This window comes from Hippocampus comes, unplaced genomic scaffold (genome assembly GCF_001891065.2).
Source record: "Hippocampus comes isolate QL1 unplaced genomic scaffold, H_comes_QL1_v1.1 scaffold158, whole genome shotgun sequence".
Lineage (NCBI taxonomy): Eukaryota > Metazoa > Chordata > Actinopteri > Syngnathiformes > Syngnathidae > Hippocampus > Hippocampus comes.
This window is the reverse complement of record NW_017805548.1, coordinates 624,931-639,447: the sequence shown is the minus strand read 5'-3', so window position 1 is coordinate 639,447 and position 14,517 is coordinate 624,931. Positions and strand designations below refer to the sequence as shown.

Below are 14,517 nucleotides of genomic sequence, written 5' to 3'. Positions count from 1 at the left end.
CTTATAATGCGGTGCACCCTATATATGAAACCACCAGTTTTAAAATCGGCCCTTAATTGAAGGTGTGCCTTACACTCCGAAGCGCCTTCTAGTGCGGAAAATACAGCATTTTGCAGTAGTAAGCATCGCAATGAGGCGCCAATTGTTCTCAAAGTGGATTGTAAAAATATCACGTCATGAGTAAATGTAAATATTACAAATATATGAAATTTGGTATTTTGAGGTTTACTCCACCTCTTACCTAAAGTCACCTGTGATACAACATGAGTGGCAGAAGAAATTAGATGCATAAGTTAAGGGGCATTGTGAAAATGAAAGTTGGTCTTTGGGTTTGTCCAAGTTTTGGTGATGTAAACTCGCACTGATCCTTTTACACGAGTTAAAATTATGTCATAATATCGACGCATGGCCGTCAGCGTGAATGCAGTAAGTACACCGTTTGGCAGCGGTGAGAGTATATGGTCAATGTGTGCCCACCCGTACACTCAGCACATCAGTTTTAGTCAGCCATAATGTGTTTTACCCTCACGGTGCACTGGACTTAACTATAGCCTCTCCATGTGCCAGAGGAATGGCGCTTGCGTATGTGACAAGTGGATGGGTGGAGCTGCACAGCCAAAGTGCACAGCTGTCTCTTTTCTACCATAAACACACGGGATATTATGCCCCTTTGTCACGAACCAGTCATTTTTTTCCCCCTCATTTTAGTTAATGGCTCCTTTGTTGAGTGTTTTCCCCTTGCCTGCCAGTCAGTGTCAAGGTGGCTGTTTTTCAAATAAAGCTTTGCTTTCTTCAGATGTGTCCAACCTGCTTCTGACACTATTTTGTCATATTCACGCTCCAACCAAGCTTCAAGTAATCATGGTTGAATATTTAATGAAGTTTAAAAAAGAACCTCATTTGAACTATTTCGTTATAACATAAGTGCACATCTTCGGTCCACTGTCTCCTGGTCATCCAGTCACTAGATCATAAAACAGCAAGTTCTCACTACAGCGGATAATCCTTGCCTCACTCATGTTTTGTGTAAAACCTGAACACATGTGTATGTGTCTCTTGATGATGTCCTGTGTGTTCCTATTTCCATATCTGGTCACATAGCTTCAGCTTTTGATAAATGACCACTTGATTGAGTCAGGACTACGGTACTAGTATCTCTGAAATTCCTGTCCACAGAAAATCAACTTTCAAGCCGTGCAATAAGTTCTCCGCACAATCAACACTTTTTCTCGAAATTCCTGGGTGTGACTAATTACACACACAACTCTATCAATATGTTCAATATAAGTAGCAAGTATGTTGGCATTTGACATTGTAACTTGATGGAATATTAGTAGTACTTGGATATTCTTTGCTTCCCTGCAAAAGATTTGGCCGGTGTTATCTGGCATCTGCGATCATTCTTGTCTGAGACTGTGTTATTCTTGCAGCTCGTTTTTTTTTTGTTTTTTTTTCCGTGAGTTTGCATGTGTTTAACGTTTTTTGTTTTTTTTTCCGTGAGTTTGCATGTGTTTGAATAACTTTGTGGTCTTGACCCAGTATCGAATACGCTTTTAAAAACATATCACACGCGGCTCAACTTTCTTCCATTGCTGTGATAAGTCCGTAACACGCTCCACTTTCTTTTCTCAATCTTTGTTTCTCATACTACCCTATATTTTCTGCACTTTAAGGCGCACCTAAAAGCATTCAATTTCATCAAAAGCCGACAGGGCGCCCTATAATCCAATGCACGTAATATGAAGAGGCTGTAACTCTGTTTTGTCCCCCATTGAGTTGTTTCCCTGTGAGTGTTCCTATGCCATCTAGTGGTGATTATTAGCAGGAACCAATTGTAACCTAAAAAGATTCAGCCCTACACAAATTGACATGTGCGTTCGCCAACACACAATCAAACAGACAACTACTTTGTGAGATCTGCACAGCCATTATGAAATGAAGACAGTACCACTTGCATAGTTTATGACTGACTAAACGTAGAGGGGGACAAGCAAGACTTGGAAGGATGTTCAGCCCCTTGTGGATGTGAGCCCACGAAGTTTGTTGAATCAGTTGTCTTCATCACGTTTGTCTTTCATTTATTATTATCTGTGTTTGTGACCAGTTTTCATTGTTGAGCTGCAGAGGTTGTGAAGGCTCTACATATGAATAAATCTGTACTGTATTGTAGTTACTTGAGCATAGCACCATCTAGTGGATGCATAGCGCAACCGCAGCCACTATTGTAGTTTCTATTCTATGTGCCTTATATTGCAGTGCGCCCTATATATAAAAACAGTTTTAAAATAGGCCATTCATTGAAGGTGCGCCTTGTAGTGCAGATGATATGGTACTTCTCCTGTGTCAAATGTTGCTGTTACCGCTGGTGTTACCGCTGTCATTGGCACGGGTGTCTGTATAAAGAGAATGTGCAAAGAACACAAGAGCAACCAAAATATATAAATGTAAACGTCATTGGCACGGGTGTCTGTATAAAGAGAATGTGCAAAGAACACAAGAGCAACCAAAATATATAAATGTAAACGTCATTGGCACGGGTGTCTGTATAAAGAGAATGTGCAAAGAACACAAGAGCAACCAAAATATATAAATGTAAACGATCGATCAATACTGGCTATTTGGTATTGATACAACACAGATACTCCCTTTAGAATCAATTCTATTGATACTCGGAGCAATCTGTACAGCCTGCCTCTCCGGACTGTGCCCGACATCACCATCAGAGCTCTGATATCCCTTGTCTGGGCGAGGGAAAAGAAGATCCAAATATTTTATTGTCCATAGGTGGCTCAATGCCATGCTTTGTGTGGTCTTTGAGCAAGGACCTATTTGCCCTGAACCTACCAGGGGCCTAAATCCCTCGACAACTTAACTCCTAGGATCCTTGGAACACAAAAACGACTCAACCACGGTAAGGCAATAGCTCAAGGAAGAGCCATGATAGGATTTAATTTGTTTCCAAGAAGCACTGGTGAATGCTACTGTTAAATTCATGCACCTGAAATCCATTTGGTGTTGTGGGTTTCATCATTTCGTAATGAAGCCTCAAGTCTGATTTGGCACACATGAACAACACAATCAAGTAAACTATTGCAAAACGCCAAAACAAACCAAGATAGATGGTCTTTATTTTAGAGAGGAAAGGTTTTCCAGTACAAACCCAATTCCAAGACATTTTGCTAAACATAAATAAAAACCGAATAAAATGGTTTGCAAATCATGTTCAACCAATATTCAAATGAATACCACTACAAAGATGTATTTAATGTTCAGGCTGATAAACGTTATTGTTTTTAGTAAACAATCATTAACTGAGAATTTTATGTTTGCAACATGTTCCAAAACAGCTGGAAGAGGGTCACTGTGGTACATCACCTTTTCTTTTAACATCATTCAATCGACATTTAGGACCTAAGAACTTTTAATTGTTGAAGCTTTTGGAAGTGGAATTCTTTCCCATTTTTGCTATTTGTACAGCTTCAGCTGTTTAACAGTCCAGGGTCACCGCTGTCATATTTATGTTTCATAATGCGCCACACGTGTTCAATGGGAGACAGGTCGGGACTGCAAGCAGGCCATTCTAGTACCCACACTCTTTTATTATGAAGCCACGCTGTTGGAACACATGCAGAATGTGTTTGGCATTGTCTTGATGAAATAAGCGGCTGTGTCCATGAAAAAGACTTGGATGGATGTTTCTCCAAAATGTGTATGTACCTTTCAGCATGAATGGTGCCTTCACAGAGGCATGTGGTATAAGTTACCCATGGCATTGGCACTAACACAGCCCCATACCATTACAGATGTTGGCTTTTGCACTCTGCGCCCCTAACAGTCCGGTTGGTTTTTTTCCTCTTTGGCCTGGCGGACACGATGTCCACAGTTTTGAAATACGGACACGTCAAACCACAGAACACTTTGCAGCAGTCCATCTTAGAAGAGCTTGAGCCGAACTGTATTTACTGACAACGGTTTTCTGAAATTATTCCTGAGCCCATGTGGTGATATCCTATCAGGTTGATGTCGTTTTATTGATGCAGTGCCGCCTGTGGGATCAAAGGTCATGGGCATTCAGTGTAGGTTGTCGGCCTTGCCGCTGACACGGAGTGATTGATTTCTCTACATTCTCTGAATCTTTTGATATTATTTTTTGATGTTATTTTAATGAATGATGATGAAATCCCTCATATCCTTGATATTGTACATTGAGGAATATTGTCCTTAAACTCTTCGACTATTTTTTCACACAGTTGTTGATGGCTCATTTTTGTTTGTGATTGACTGAGCGATTCAGGGGAGCTCCACCAAATATGGCACCCACCTGTTCCCAGTGAGCCCGCTCACCTGTGGGATGTTCCAAACAGGTCTTTGATGAGCATTCCTCAACTTTCTCCATCTTTTTTGGCACCCGTAGCAACTTTTTTGGAATGTGTTGCTGCCATAGAATTCGAAGTTAATGATTAGAAAAACAAGTAGTGTGTTTCCGGTAACCCGACCGACCGAGAATTTCTACTTCGAAAAACAAATTTACGGTCGGCAGTTATTTCAAACAACTGTCTACATTTTTGTGTGGAGGGTTTGCATCGTGCAAACTCACTCGATATTCACGTTGAGCGCGTGTGTTGTTTGCCCTGTCGTCTGTCAACAACATTGAATCATGAATCATGGAGGCAGCCGCAATCTCCAACGACAGTTTAAACCGCGTTTTCTGTGTTACAGTCGCATGCTCGCACCGTAATGTTAAGAAAATAGCATCCATTGATGTATCGAAAAAATTCAGCGAACTATTTGATGAACACTACGGGCCGAGTAAAAACCGAGGGCGGAGGAGGACGGCGGAGGAGGACGGCGGCGGCGCGCCCCGGGGCGTTCCCCGACCGCCAACCCCGCCAACCCGCGTGCTGGTCGACGCACCGTCCGCCTAGTCTACGCAACTCGAGTGCAGGCCGGGCCACAGCCAGCATCGGGGACCTCTCCCCGCCGGTGCCATCGCGACCCAGCTGACCTCGGAACCTAACACCCAGCCGCCGGGTATCCAACTCTCTCGCCGCCTTAGGCGGCAAGCGGTGGGGTTCAATGTCTCCTTGTTTTATGTTTTATGGTTATTTTGTTTACATTTTTGATGGGGGAAAAAAAAAATTAAAAAAAAAAAAAAAAAACTTTGTCCGACCTACCGACCCTATGCTGAAATTTCATGTTACCGGAAACACACTATCTTTTTTGTTTGGTCTTAGTTGATAACAAAATAGTTTATCACTTTGAACATTAAATATCTTGTCTTTGTAGTGTATTCAATCCAATATAAGTTGAATAGGATTTGCAATTCATTCTGTTTTTATGTTTAACACAACTTGCCAACATCATTGGAATTGGGTTTGTATTTTCATGACATTGCAGTCGATATAAATTGAACATTATTTTTTATGTGAGAATACATGTACATAATTTAAAAAATCAAAAGACAAAACACGGTTAAGGCCCAGTGGGATGTTTTATAGCCAGTAAAAAACTAATCAATGGGCAAAAGAAAATCTCTAGTCGGAAAGAAAATGCAAAATCTACAACATTTAAGGAACTTCATGATTTTTTTTTTTTTTTGAAAAATCCCAAATGGGGAGATAATGTTCCACAAAAGCAAGGCACCTGTATATGAACAGCACATTTTGTCTTGATGTCAGAGCTGGCATTTTACATTTAGCAGTCACATTTTACATACATTTGTCATATTAATTAGCTTTTTTTCTTCTCACAAAACAAGTTGGATATAGCAGCCAAGGCCCAAATTTTAAAAATACGAGCAGAAATCAACATCGATACTTAGCAAAATGACCCGAGTTTTCGCCCTTCCACACACACACACACACACACACACACACACACACACACACACACACACACACACACACACACACACACACATTCTGGTCTTCAAGATGGGTCTTCAGTAAGGTAGCTTTTCATGCAATCATGTCCTACACTTTAGAGAAAAGAATCTCATGGCATTCAAAAATGAACCCGCTTCTGTTTCATGCAACAGGAAGAGGAGATTTACAAGTCCTCTTCATGCAACTGTCAGGCAGACACTTGCATTTTTAATGACATGAGCATTACAGCTTCAATTGTACATTCCACAACGATGTGATTTCAAATAACCATAAAACAAGCCTACATTTACAAGTAAACAACATTTATGTCCTAAACCAAGAAACTTAGATTGTAAACTTGTCGCAGTCTAAAAGCCGATGCTATACAACAGATATTTTGACTTCTTTGTGCACATTTTAAGAACACCGACTGACAAACGTTCAACTTTTGGACAGTTTGGTAATGGTTGTCGAAACATGAAGACCCACAGGGCAGATTTCATTTGCAAATTTGCCAATGATAATTCAATGTTAAACATCTTTATGGCACATGTTATCATTGGATGGTATGTCAAGAATATACAGTTAAACAACAGCACAATTCTTTTTTTCTTGTCGTGGATGGGGGTGGGGCATCGCATATTGTGTAGCAGCAGGGTGAATTTGGAAGTGGACTGATTCCACTTAATGTAATGGGTATAAATAGCTGGGTGTGCCGCAGGTGCCGCCAGTTCGTCAATGCCGAGATGAGTTGGGGAGCGCCATGCACTTGCTAGTAGTTACTCAGCCAAAAAATGCTAACGTAAGAATTTACTTCTGAATGAGCTGAAATGGCCTTGTGGAGCTGATCAGTGCACGTTGTATGTTTGTGCAGGTACATTTTCATTGTATTCTTTTTATTTTATATTCCATGTAAATTGTATGCCGGTTTATTTGCATTACAGCCGAGTGCACCGATAAGGCCGGTGGAGCTGACCAACACGCTTTGTGTGTTTATGTTGGCGGAAGTAAGCTAAGCGAGTCAAATAGTCACGTCTCTTTGAGCTCCACCACCAACAAAAAGGGTTACAATTGCGATGGGGGATATGATATTAAAATGTGTGTGTGTGTGTGTGTGTATATATATATATATAGAGAGAGAGAGAGAGAGAGAGAGAGAGAGAGAGAGAGAGAGAGAGAGAGAGAGAGAGAGAGAGAGAGAGAGAGAGAGAGAGAGAGAGAGAGAGAGAGAGAGAGAGAGAGAGAGAGAGAGAGAGAGAGAGAGAGAGAGAGAGAGAGAGAGAGAGAGAGAGAGAGAGAGAGAGAGAGAGAGAGAGAGAGAGAGAGAGAGAGAGAGAGAGAGAGAGAGAGAGAGAGAGAGAGAGAGAGAGAGAGAAATTGGCCAGTCAGAGTCCAGACTTACATTTTTGGAATGTACTGTAAACATTCTTCCTCATCTCTTTAACACTCAATGGATACTTCAACCAAATATCTTCAAAGTCTCAAGATTAGAATGACAAGTGGCTACTTCATGCAATGAAACAGTAAAATAGTATTGGTAAGATTCATAACCAGTATGAAAATATTGTGATTGTTTCAAACTCAGATCAACAAAATAAAAAAAGGACACCATTTTATTCCACGTTCACACAAAAAAATGATCACAAGCTATCCTTCTATGACGTGAGATTTCCGTGCCCTCTGAACACGCACTATTTTAATCGAACACGCTGCATTTTCAGTAATTCACTGCTGCTAGCAGAGGGTGAGGATGAATGAGCAGCGACCAGGCTGTGGTTGGACCCCCGGGATGCCCCTTTTGCCACAGACTCTGTTCTCAAGAGTTCTGAGGAGTATGAGGGAGTCTCGACTGTCCCATGTGACAAGAAATCAAATCCCTGCATGTCCACTTCCCTGTCATTGATAAAAAGGTCATCTTCCCCCCAAACTTTGCCAGTTGCCCCTGTGCCTAGGTCTTGGCAGCTTCTTTGGAAGTCAGTGGAAGAGTTTCGACTGAATCCTGGGGATGAAATGTTGCAGTGGGTGCCTTGCATTTTGCCTTGGGCTGTCTGCATCAAGTCCTGCACTGACAAAGACTTTCCCAGACTGTGATCTACCTGACTGGGACCTGAGCAGCAGCTTATGGTTGGTGGCACCAGGGGTTCCAGCTCAAGACTCATATGCCTCCTCCATGAGCCCTCCTCCTTGGCATTTAGTCTGCCCTTGTTGTTGGTGTTACCCCGTTGATGCTTCCCCATTGTGCCGGACCTCAAATCTGGACCGACTTCCTCCCCAGTGCTGCCGTCTTTGATTTGTAATTCTAGACTTCCACAGAAGTCTTCAATTTCAGGGGAATTTTCATTTGAGGTTGCTCGCATCAAGTTGCTAAGACCTACATTCCTGTTTGGAGGAGGTGGTGGCGGGAGCCTTGCCAGAAGACAAAATCTCTCATCTGCTGCTCCTCCACCCCCACTGCTGCAGATACTGTTTGGTGTGAGGATGGGAGGAGAGGTCCCTAATGTTTCATCGTTGCCACTTTCAGGTGTAGTAGACTGATCCTGTGTGTGATGTTGGGGATGACGATGGTGGTGGTGGGGAAGATGGTGGTGATGCGGCAATGGTGACGGGCTGAAAGATGAGGAAGCAGGGCCTGAGGGAAGTGTAGCGCTGGAGGTATTAAGGTCGAGATCATTCGGGGGCGCCAGGATGAGATGGAGTCCACCCTGGGACAGGTGGGGATTGGTTGAGGAGCGTGTGACGCAGCCGCCAGGGTGAGGCACTGTGCCACTGCTCACCTGGCTGGGGAAGGACAGATCCTTCCTGAAGACAGAGGACTGGGAGTCAGAAGTCTGTTCCAGCTCAAACAGTGGCAAAGATGAAAGCGTGAGAGCTGTGGACGAGCCCTTCCGCAGAACCTGCCGATAGATGTCGAGTAATGAGTCAAGCTTTGACTCGATTGACTGGACCTGTGATGCGAGAAAATAGTAAAACAACAGCAACAAGCATTTTAAATCCTCTGAGGTTTTTATGGAATTATATACAGTTGAATTAGGTTGGCCTGTGTCAGAAATCCATCTGTATTTACAATTTTCTGATTACATTCACACTCTTGTTAAATATTTATCATGTATCTACATTGTTGCCTCGTATGTGGTCCACCAGATGCAGGAAATATATCATAGGGGTTAATACGTACAAGGTTAGAAATCTTAGGTGTTGGTTGTACAATGGTGCGAAACTATCAACTAAAGCACAGGTGTCAAAGTCAACGCCCGGGGGCCAGACCTGGCCCGCCACGTGATTTTATGTGGCCCGTGGAAGCAAATCATGTGTGTCAACTTTCATGATCCTTGTTGAAATCTGTACCGAAATGTCAAATTGTCATGAGTAAGAAATAACATTGAGATTTTGCATCGGCCCTCCGAGGGAAGCCGGAACTCCGAAGTGGCCCGGAACAAAGAATGAGTTTGACACCCCAGAACTAAAGGATGGCACAATTTCAACTTAACAATGAGCTGACTGAGCCTCCCAAATTATTCAAATTGCGTGATAGCCTGAAGGCCTTTGCGCGTATGCAACCATGGCCGCATTGCATCACCTTGCTGACACATTGTGTCGTACAGCTTTGTCTGTGTTCCTTCTTCAACACGTTGCACAAACAACTGAAATTGTAGAATGCCGCACACATCGCTCCTGATTGATCCGTTTAGTCAGGTGCTGTGATGACATTGTACTCAGCTTTCCCTGCCTCGGTTCCTAAATACACAAGGTCTCTACCGCACCACGCAGCTTGTTGGTGCTGCTGCGGAGCAAGATAACTTGACGGCGGCGTAGGTGCTATGTGCGTGTGTAGAGAAGCCTATACACGCACATACCGCCTACGGCGCCGCTTCCTTGATCGATTGCGTAATACAAATCGATGCATTATCTAGTCATCTAGGTCCCTTTGCTCTAGCAGGCAATGTTATACGGTCTCCAGTATTGTAGCTTTGTTCCTCGTTCCGCAAAGTAAAAATGGTGACCGGAATTGGACATAAAACGCAGTGAAAACTTTTTCAAAACAACTTATGCGGGTTGCATGCGAGTACAAAGATAGATTGCATACAGCATTGCCGCAGTGTAGTCCGTGCGACTAAAGAGAAGCCCATCCATCCATCCATTTTCAACACCGCTTAATCTTACAAGGGCTGCTGGAGCCTATCCCAGATGACTTCAGGTGGAAGGTGGACTACACCCTGAACTGGTCGCAAGTAAGTTACAGGTGGGAACCGCTCCCACGCTACCCGCATACAAGTCAGGCGAACGGACCACAACACCATCGGTGATGGCACAATAAAGAAGCCTTCACTCTTAAAACTTTTGTTTCTTTTGATGGAACGTCAAAACCCCAAAGTTGGGCTGTACTCCGCATTTGCACATTGGTATTATTTGAATTTATAGGACATTTGAATACAGTTGTATTTCACATCAAACGCGAGTATAAAAGGCTTCTGATGAACCTGACATTATTTATAATCAGAGGTGGGTATTTTGCAAAATGTTGTCGGTTCGTCATTCGTCAGCAGACTGGGAACCTGTCTATCATCATCGGCCCTTTTTTTTTCAAGCCGGACCAAACTCGTCTGCCGGTCTTTCAGTTAGTCAGTTAGTCAGTTTGTCCGTCACCCTCCACGAAGAAACCTACGAGACATGCGGTGGTTCTGTCAATCGTCAGCAAAACAGGCGTCTGTCGGTGATGGCCTGAGAGGTCCATCGGTCCTTAAACCGGTTAGTGACAATTACACTGATAAAACCCTACCTCCGTCAGTGCCTAGTCCATCATTTTCAAAGTTTCCCATCATTTGTCAATCGTCAGCAAAATTGGTATCAGTAAATGATGAACTGACGGAACTTTCCTTAGTACTAACAAAATGCCCACCTGTGTTTATCATTACATATACAATCAATTAAAGCGTAATAAAAAGAAGAAAACAAGCACCTGGCGCTCCACTTTACAAACGCGCCCCAACATGCTCATGTCCTCCAGTAGATCTCCATCAGACAACAACTTTTCACGAATCTTCTTGTCCAGGGGGATCTGTCCCTTCCCAAGGATTTGGTCCACCCTAAATATTACAATGGCACACCATAACACATTGATTATTATAATACATTGTAGTGGACTCATATATGTATATATATATATATATACACATACTGACATAATGATGGTCTGGGCTCACTTACGAGTTTACTGACTCAACGTAAAATCTCTTTAGTTGAACACAAAGTTATGAATAGTTACAAGTAGGCACACAGATTAATTGTATCTTCTGCCATCTAGTGGAAGGGCATTTACTTGTTTTTCCTGTCACTATTGCTGTGTTCACATTTGTAGGCGGCGTCCTCCAAAGGCCAAATTTGAAGGCTTCATGACGTAACTTCTGGTGTATCTTAACCGAACGCTGGTGAGCAAATTCATGTAACTTTCAAATTCAGCCTTCAAATCTGGCCATTGTTTTCATGGAGATGGGCCCTGAGCGAAGGCTGCACTGAAGAACACTTTTGTAGCCTACATTGCCCCACCCTTCTCCCAACGATGCATGGAATGTGTGTGTGTGCCTGTATGTGTATGTACGTGTTTATCTGAATTTGGGATATCTGATAATTTGACCAGTTGGTGGCATATTTTGTTAATGTATGAATACAACAAAACAATCAAATCAAAAGCACCACAACTTGATTCATCCGAAGCGCTAAAAGTAAAGCTCATCAAGATGGGGTCATCCGCTGAACAGCAGACAGATGGAAGCAAAGAGCAATGCATTAGGATGTGTGAGCAAAGGCTGCGCTCAATTTTTTATATATTTTGTGTGAATCTTTCTGAGCATGCGCTGTATCGTGAATGAACAGAATGGAAAATAAACTGAACCCATTTGATGTGTTTGGGCACTCTGACCCTTGGGTGGAGTTCTTTCTGCCCTGGCTGTAATAGAGAGGCAGGAAGGGGGAGGAAAATGTCTTGGCACGGCTGCTTAGGGGCTGTGGGCCTACAATCATGTCCAGTCTGTGAGGAAGCAAAATGAACACACGAACACAAACACACGTGCATGAAGTGCAGATGCAGATGCAAACATGCGTAAGCACACAAATACTCACATATAGCTATGGATATACAGTTGTGCTCATGTGATGAATACACCGGCAGAAATTGTGAAACTTTTTTTTTTTTGATGACTTAGTGGGGATCATCTCATTTTCCTGTTGCTGCTGTTTTCCTCAATAATTGTGTAATTTGGAAATGCCGTAATAGTTTTAGAAGAACTTTAAAAATGAAATAAATATATTTTGCTTGGTCACTTTTTTCTTTGAACGGTACTTTGAAGTTACAAATTCTGCCTGGGTATGTTAACTAATTAGCACAAGTGTACATTAGCCAGCCTCAACGTTTGACCTTTTGCACAAATAATGATATCCAATACAAGAGTTCAAATATTCTACCTTTTTCATATAATAATGGTCGATTTTTATCAACCTCCACAGAGATTTATTTTACTCTTTATTTGATTTGCAGTGCTGTAGACCTTCTCTACCTCATACTGAGAGCTGTTCTCACTATTTTTGACAGTTTCAGGTAACTGAGGCAATCAAAACATCAGGAGCAGCTCTCACGCTGTGCACACGATCTACGCCACTGCAAACTATAAGTAGAAAAATGAACATTTCAAATGACGACCTTTGAAATCAAAACCGAATATGATTACCTTTGCATTTGCGAAGCATGTATACAGTTTTTGCATTGGATATCGTTACACTGGCTGTCATAATGTTGTGGCTGTCTAATGTATATATCTTTTTCAATGGAATAGAGAAATAAATATTTGACCAATCATGCAGAATTGACTGAACATGAATATTGATGGTCCTACCGAGTTTGTAGGCTCTTAATGCGGCATAACATGTCCAAATGCCCTGCGGAGTACTGCTCAATCACATCCTTCACATCATAAGGACGCAGGGTCTCCTTAAACTTCTTCTTTGCAACATGGAACTTCATTATTCTGAGGGAAGAGGAGGTGTCTCACGGTCAACCACAAGAGAGAGTTCTGATTTTGTCAAAATTAAACTGAAGGGTTTTTGGGATCGATCAGCGTTCAGGGAAAAACATTTCAATTTTAATTTTTTTACATTTTATTTCAATTAGCAACTGGAACCTCCGCATCTCAGCAACTGTAAATGCAACAAGACTGGTCTTTGTTGAACGCTACTGGACACAAACTGAATGAAGAAAGCAACAAACATCATCAGGCTTACGATCAGTCAGAATTACTGTTGTACAATTGAGGGCTGATTTCGGAATATTCAGGTAGCGGAGAGTACCATTTAACTTATTATTTTAAATAAAGATTTTAAAAATTTAACTGGAGCAATCGGCCATAACCAAAATTTATTTGTATGAAGAAAGCTCCAAAGAAACTTGGATCAGTTCATTCAACAACATGATTTTTTTTTTTTTTTGAGGGGGGTGGGGGGTATCTTTTGCTTACCTAATTGCTCTAATGGCAGACTTGACTGAAGGCAGCAAGTCCTCCACTGAGATCTCACAGTGACAGCCTTTCTCATCAAAACCATCCTCTGTTGCCATGTTAGAGTCTGCTGTTTTGGAAAGGGGGCAAAGAATAAGAGAAACATTTACATGTTCATTTAATTCATCAATATCCATCCATCCATCCATCCATCCATTTTCTCCCACTTATCCATGGTCAGCTCGCGGGAGCAACAGCTTTTGCAGGGAAGCCCAGACTTCCGTCTCCCCAGTCACTTCTTCTAGCTCTTCCCAAGGGATCCCAAGGTGTTCCAAGGCCAGCTGAGAGAAATAGTCTGTCCAGCGTGTCCCGGGGTCGTCCTGCCGGTGGGACATGCCCGGAACAGGGAGGTGTCCAGTAGGCATTCTAATCAGATGCTCAAGCCACCTCATCTGGCTCCTCTCAATGTGGAGAAGTGGATCGACTGTGACCCCTTCCCAGATGACCGAGCTTCTCAACTTATCTCTCAGGGAGAGCCCGGACCCCTGCGGAGCAACCTCATTTCGGCTGCTTGTATCCGGGATCTTGTTCTTACGGTCATGGCCCATAGCTCGTGACCATAGGTGAGGCTAGGAACGTGGATCGACCGGTAAAGAGCTTACAAAGTTTGCATCATAGCAAAAGCTGCACCGATCCGCCTGTCGATCTCCCGCTCCATCCTAACCCTCACTCGTGAAGACCCCAAGACACTTCAACTCCTCCACTTGGGGTAAGATGTCATGCCTGACACCCTCCAAGGTCTTACTGTCATTGCCCACCTGAGCATTGAAGTTCCCGAGCTGAACGATGAAGTCCCCAAGGAGAGCACTCTCCAGCACACTCACCAAGAACTCCAAAAAGAGTGGGTACTCTGAGCTTGTGCATAGGCACAAACAACAGTCAGGACCCGTCCCCCGCCCAAAGGCGGAGGGAGGCTTCCCTCCCGTCCACCGGTGTGAACCCCAATGTACAGGCACTGAGCTGGCGGGCAATGAGTATGCCCACAAATGCTCTGCGCCTCTCACCGTGGGCAAATCCAGAGTGGAAGAGAGCCCAACCCCTCGAGAGAGAACTGGTACCTAAACCCAGGCTGTGTGTGGAGGAAAGTCCAGTCGGAACTTGTCTGACTT

General features: G+C 43.0%; 1 protein-coding gene across 5 annotated transcripts in view; it reads right to left on the bottom strand.

The window, feature by feature from the left end:
- Window positions 1–7,463: 7,463 nt before the first annotated feature.
- Window positions 7,464–14,517, bottom strand: part of LOC109521740 (potassium voltage-gated channel subfamily KQT member 5-like) — a 179,978-nt gene continuing 172,924 nt past the window's right edge. For 2 of the 5 annotated variants that reach the window (XM_019879784.1, XM_019879782.1), the window contains 4 exons: window positions 13,370–13,478; window positions 12,752–12,883; window positions 10,822–10,948; window positions 7,464–8,809 (listed from right to left, as the gene is read on the bottom strand). In XM_019879784.1, coding sequence (XP_019735343.1) covers window positions 7,556–8,809; window positions 10,822–10,948; window positions 12,752–12,883; window positions 13,370–13,478 — 1,622 coding nt within the window. In that variant the 3' untranslated portion in view covers window positions 7,464–7,555. Of the gene's footprint in view, window positions 8,810–10,821; window positions 10,949–11,781; window positions 11,890–12,751; window positions 12,884–13,369; window positions 13,479–14,517 lie in introns of all 5 variants that reach the window. The other 3 variants (XM_019879780.1, XM_019879781.1, XM_019879783.1) reach the window with 3 other exon arrangements.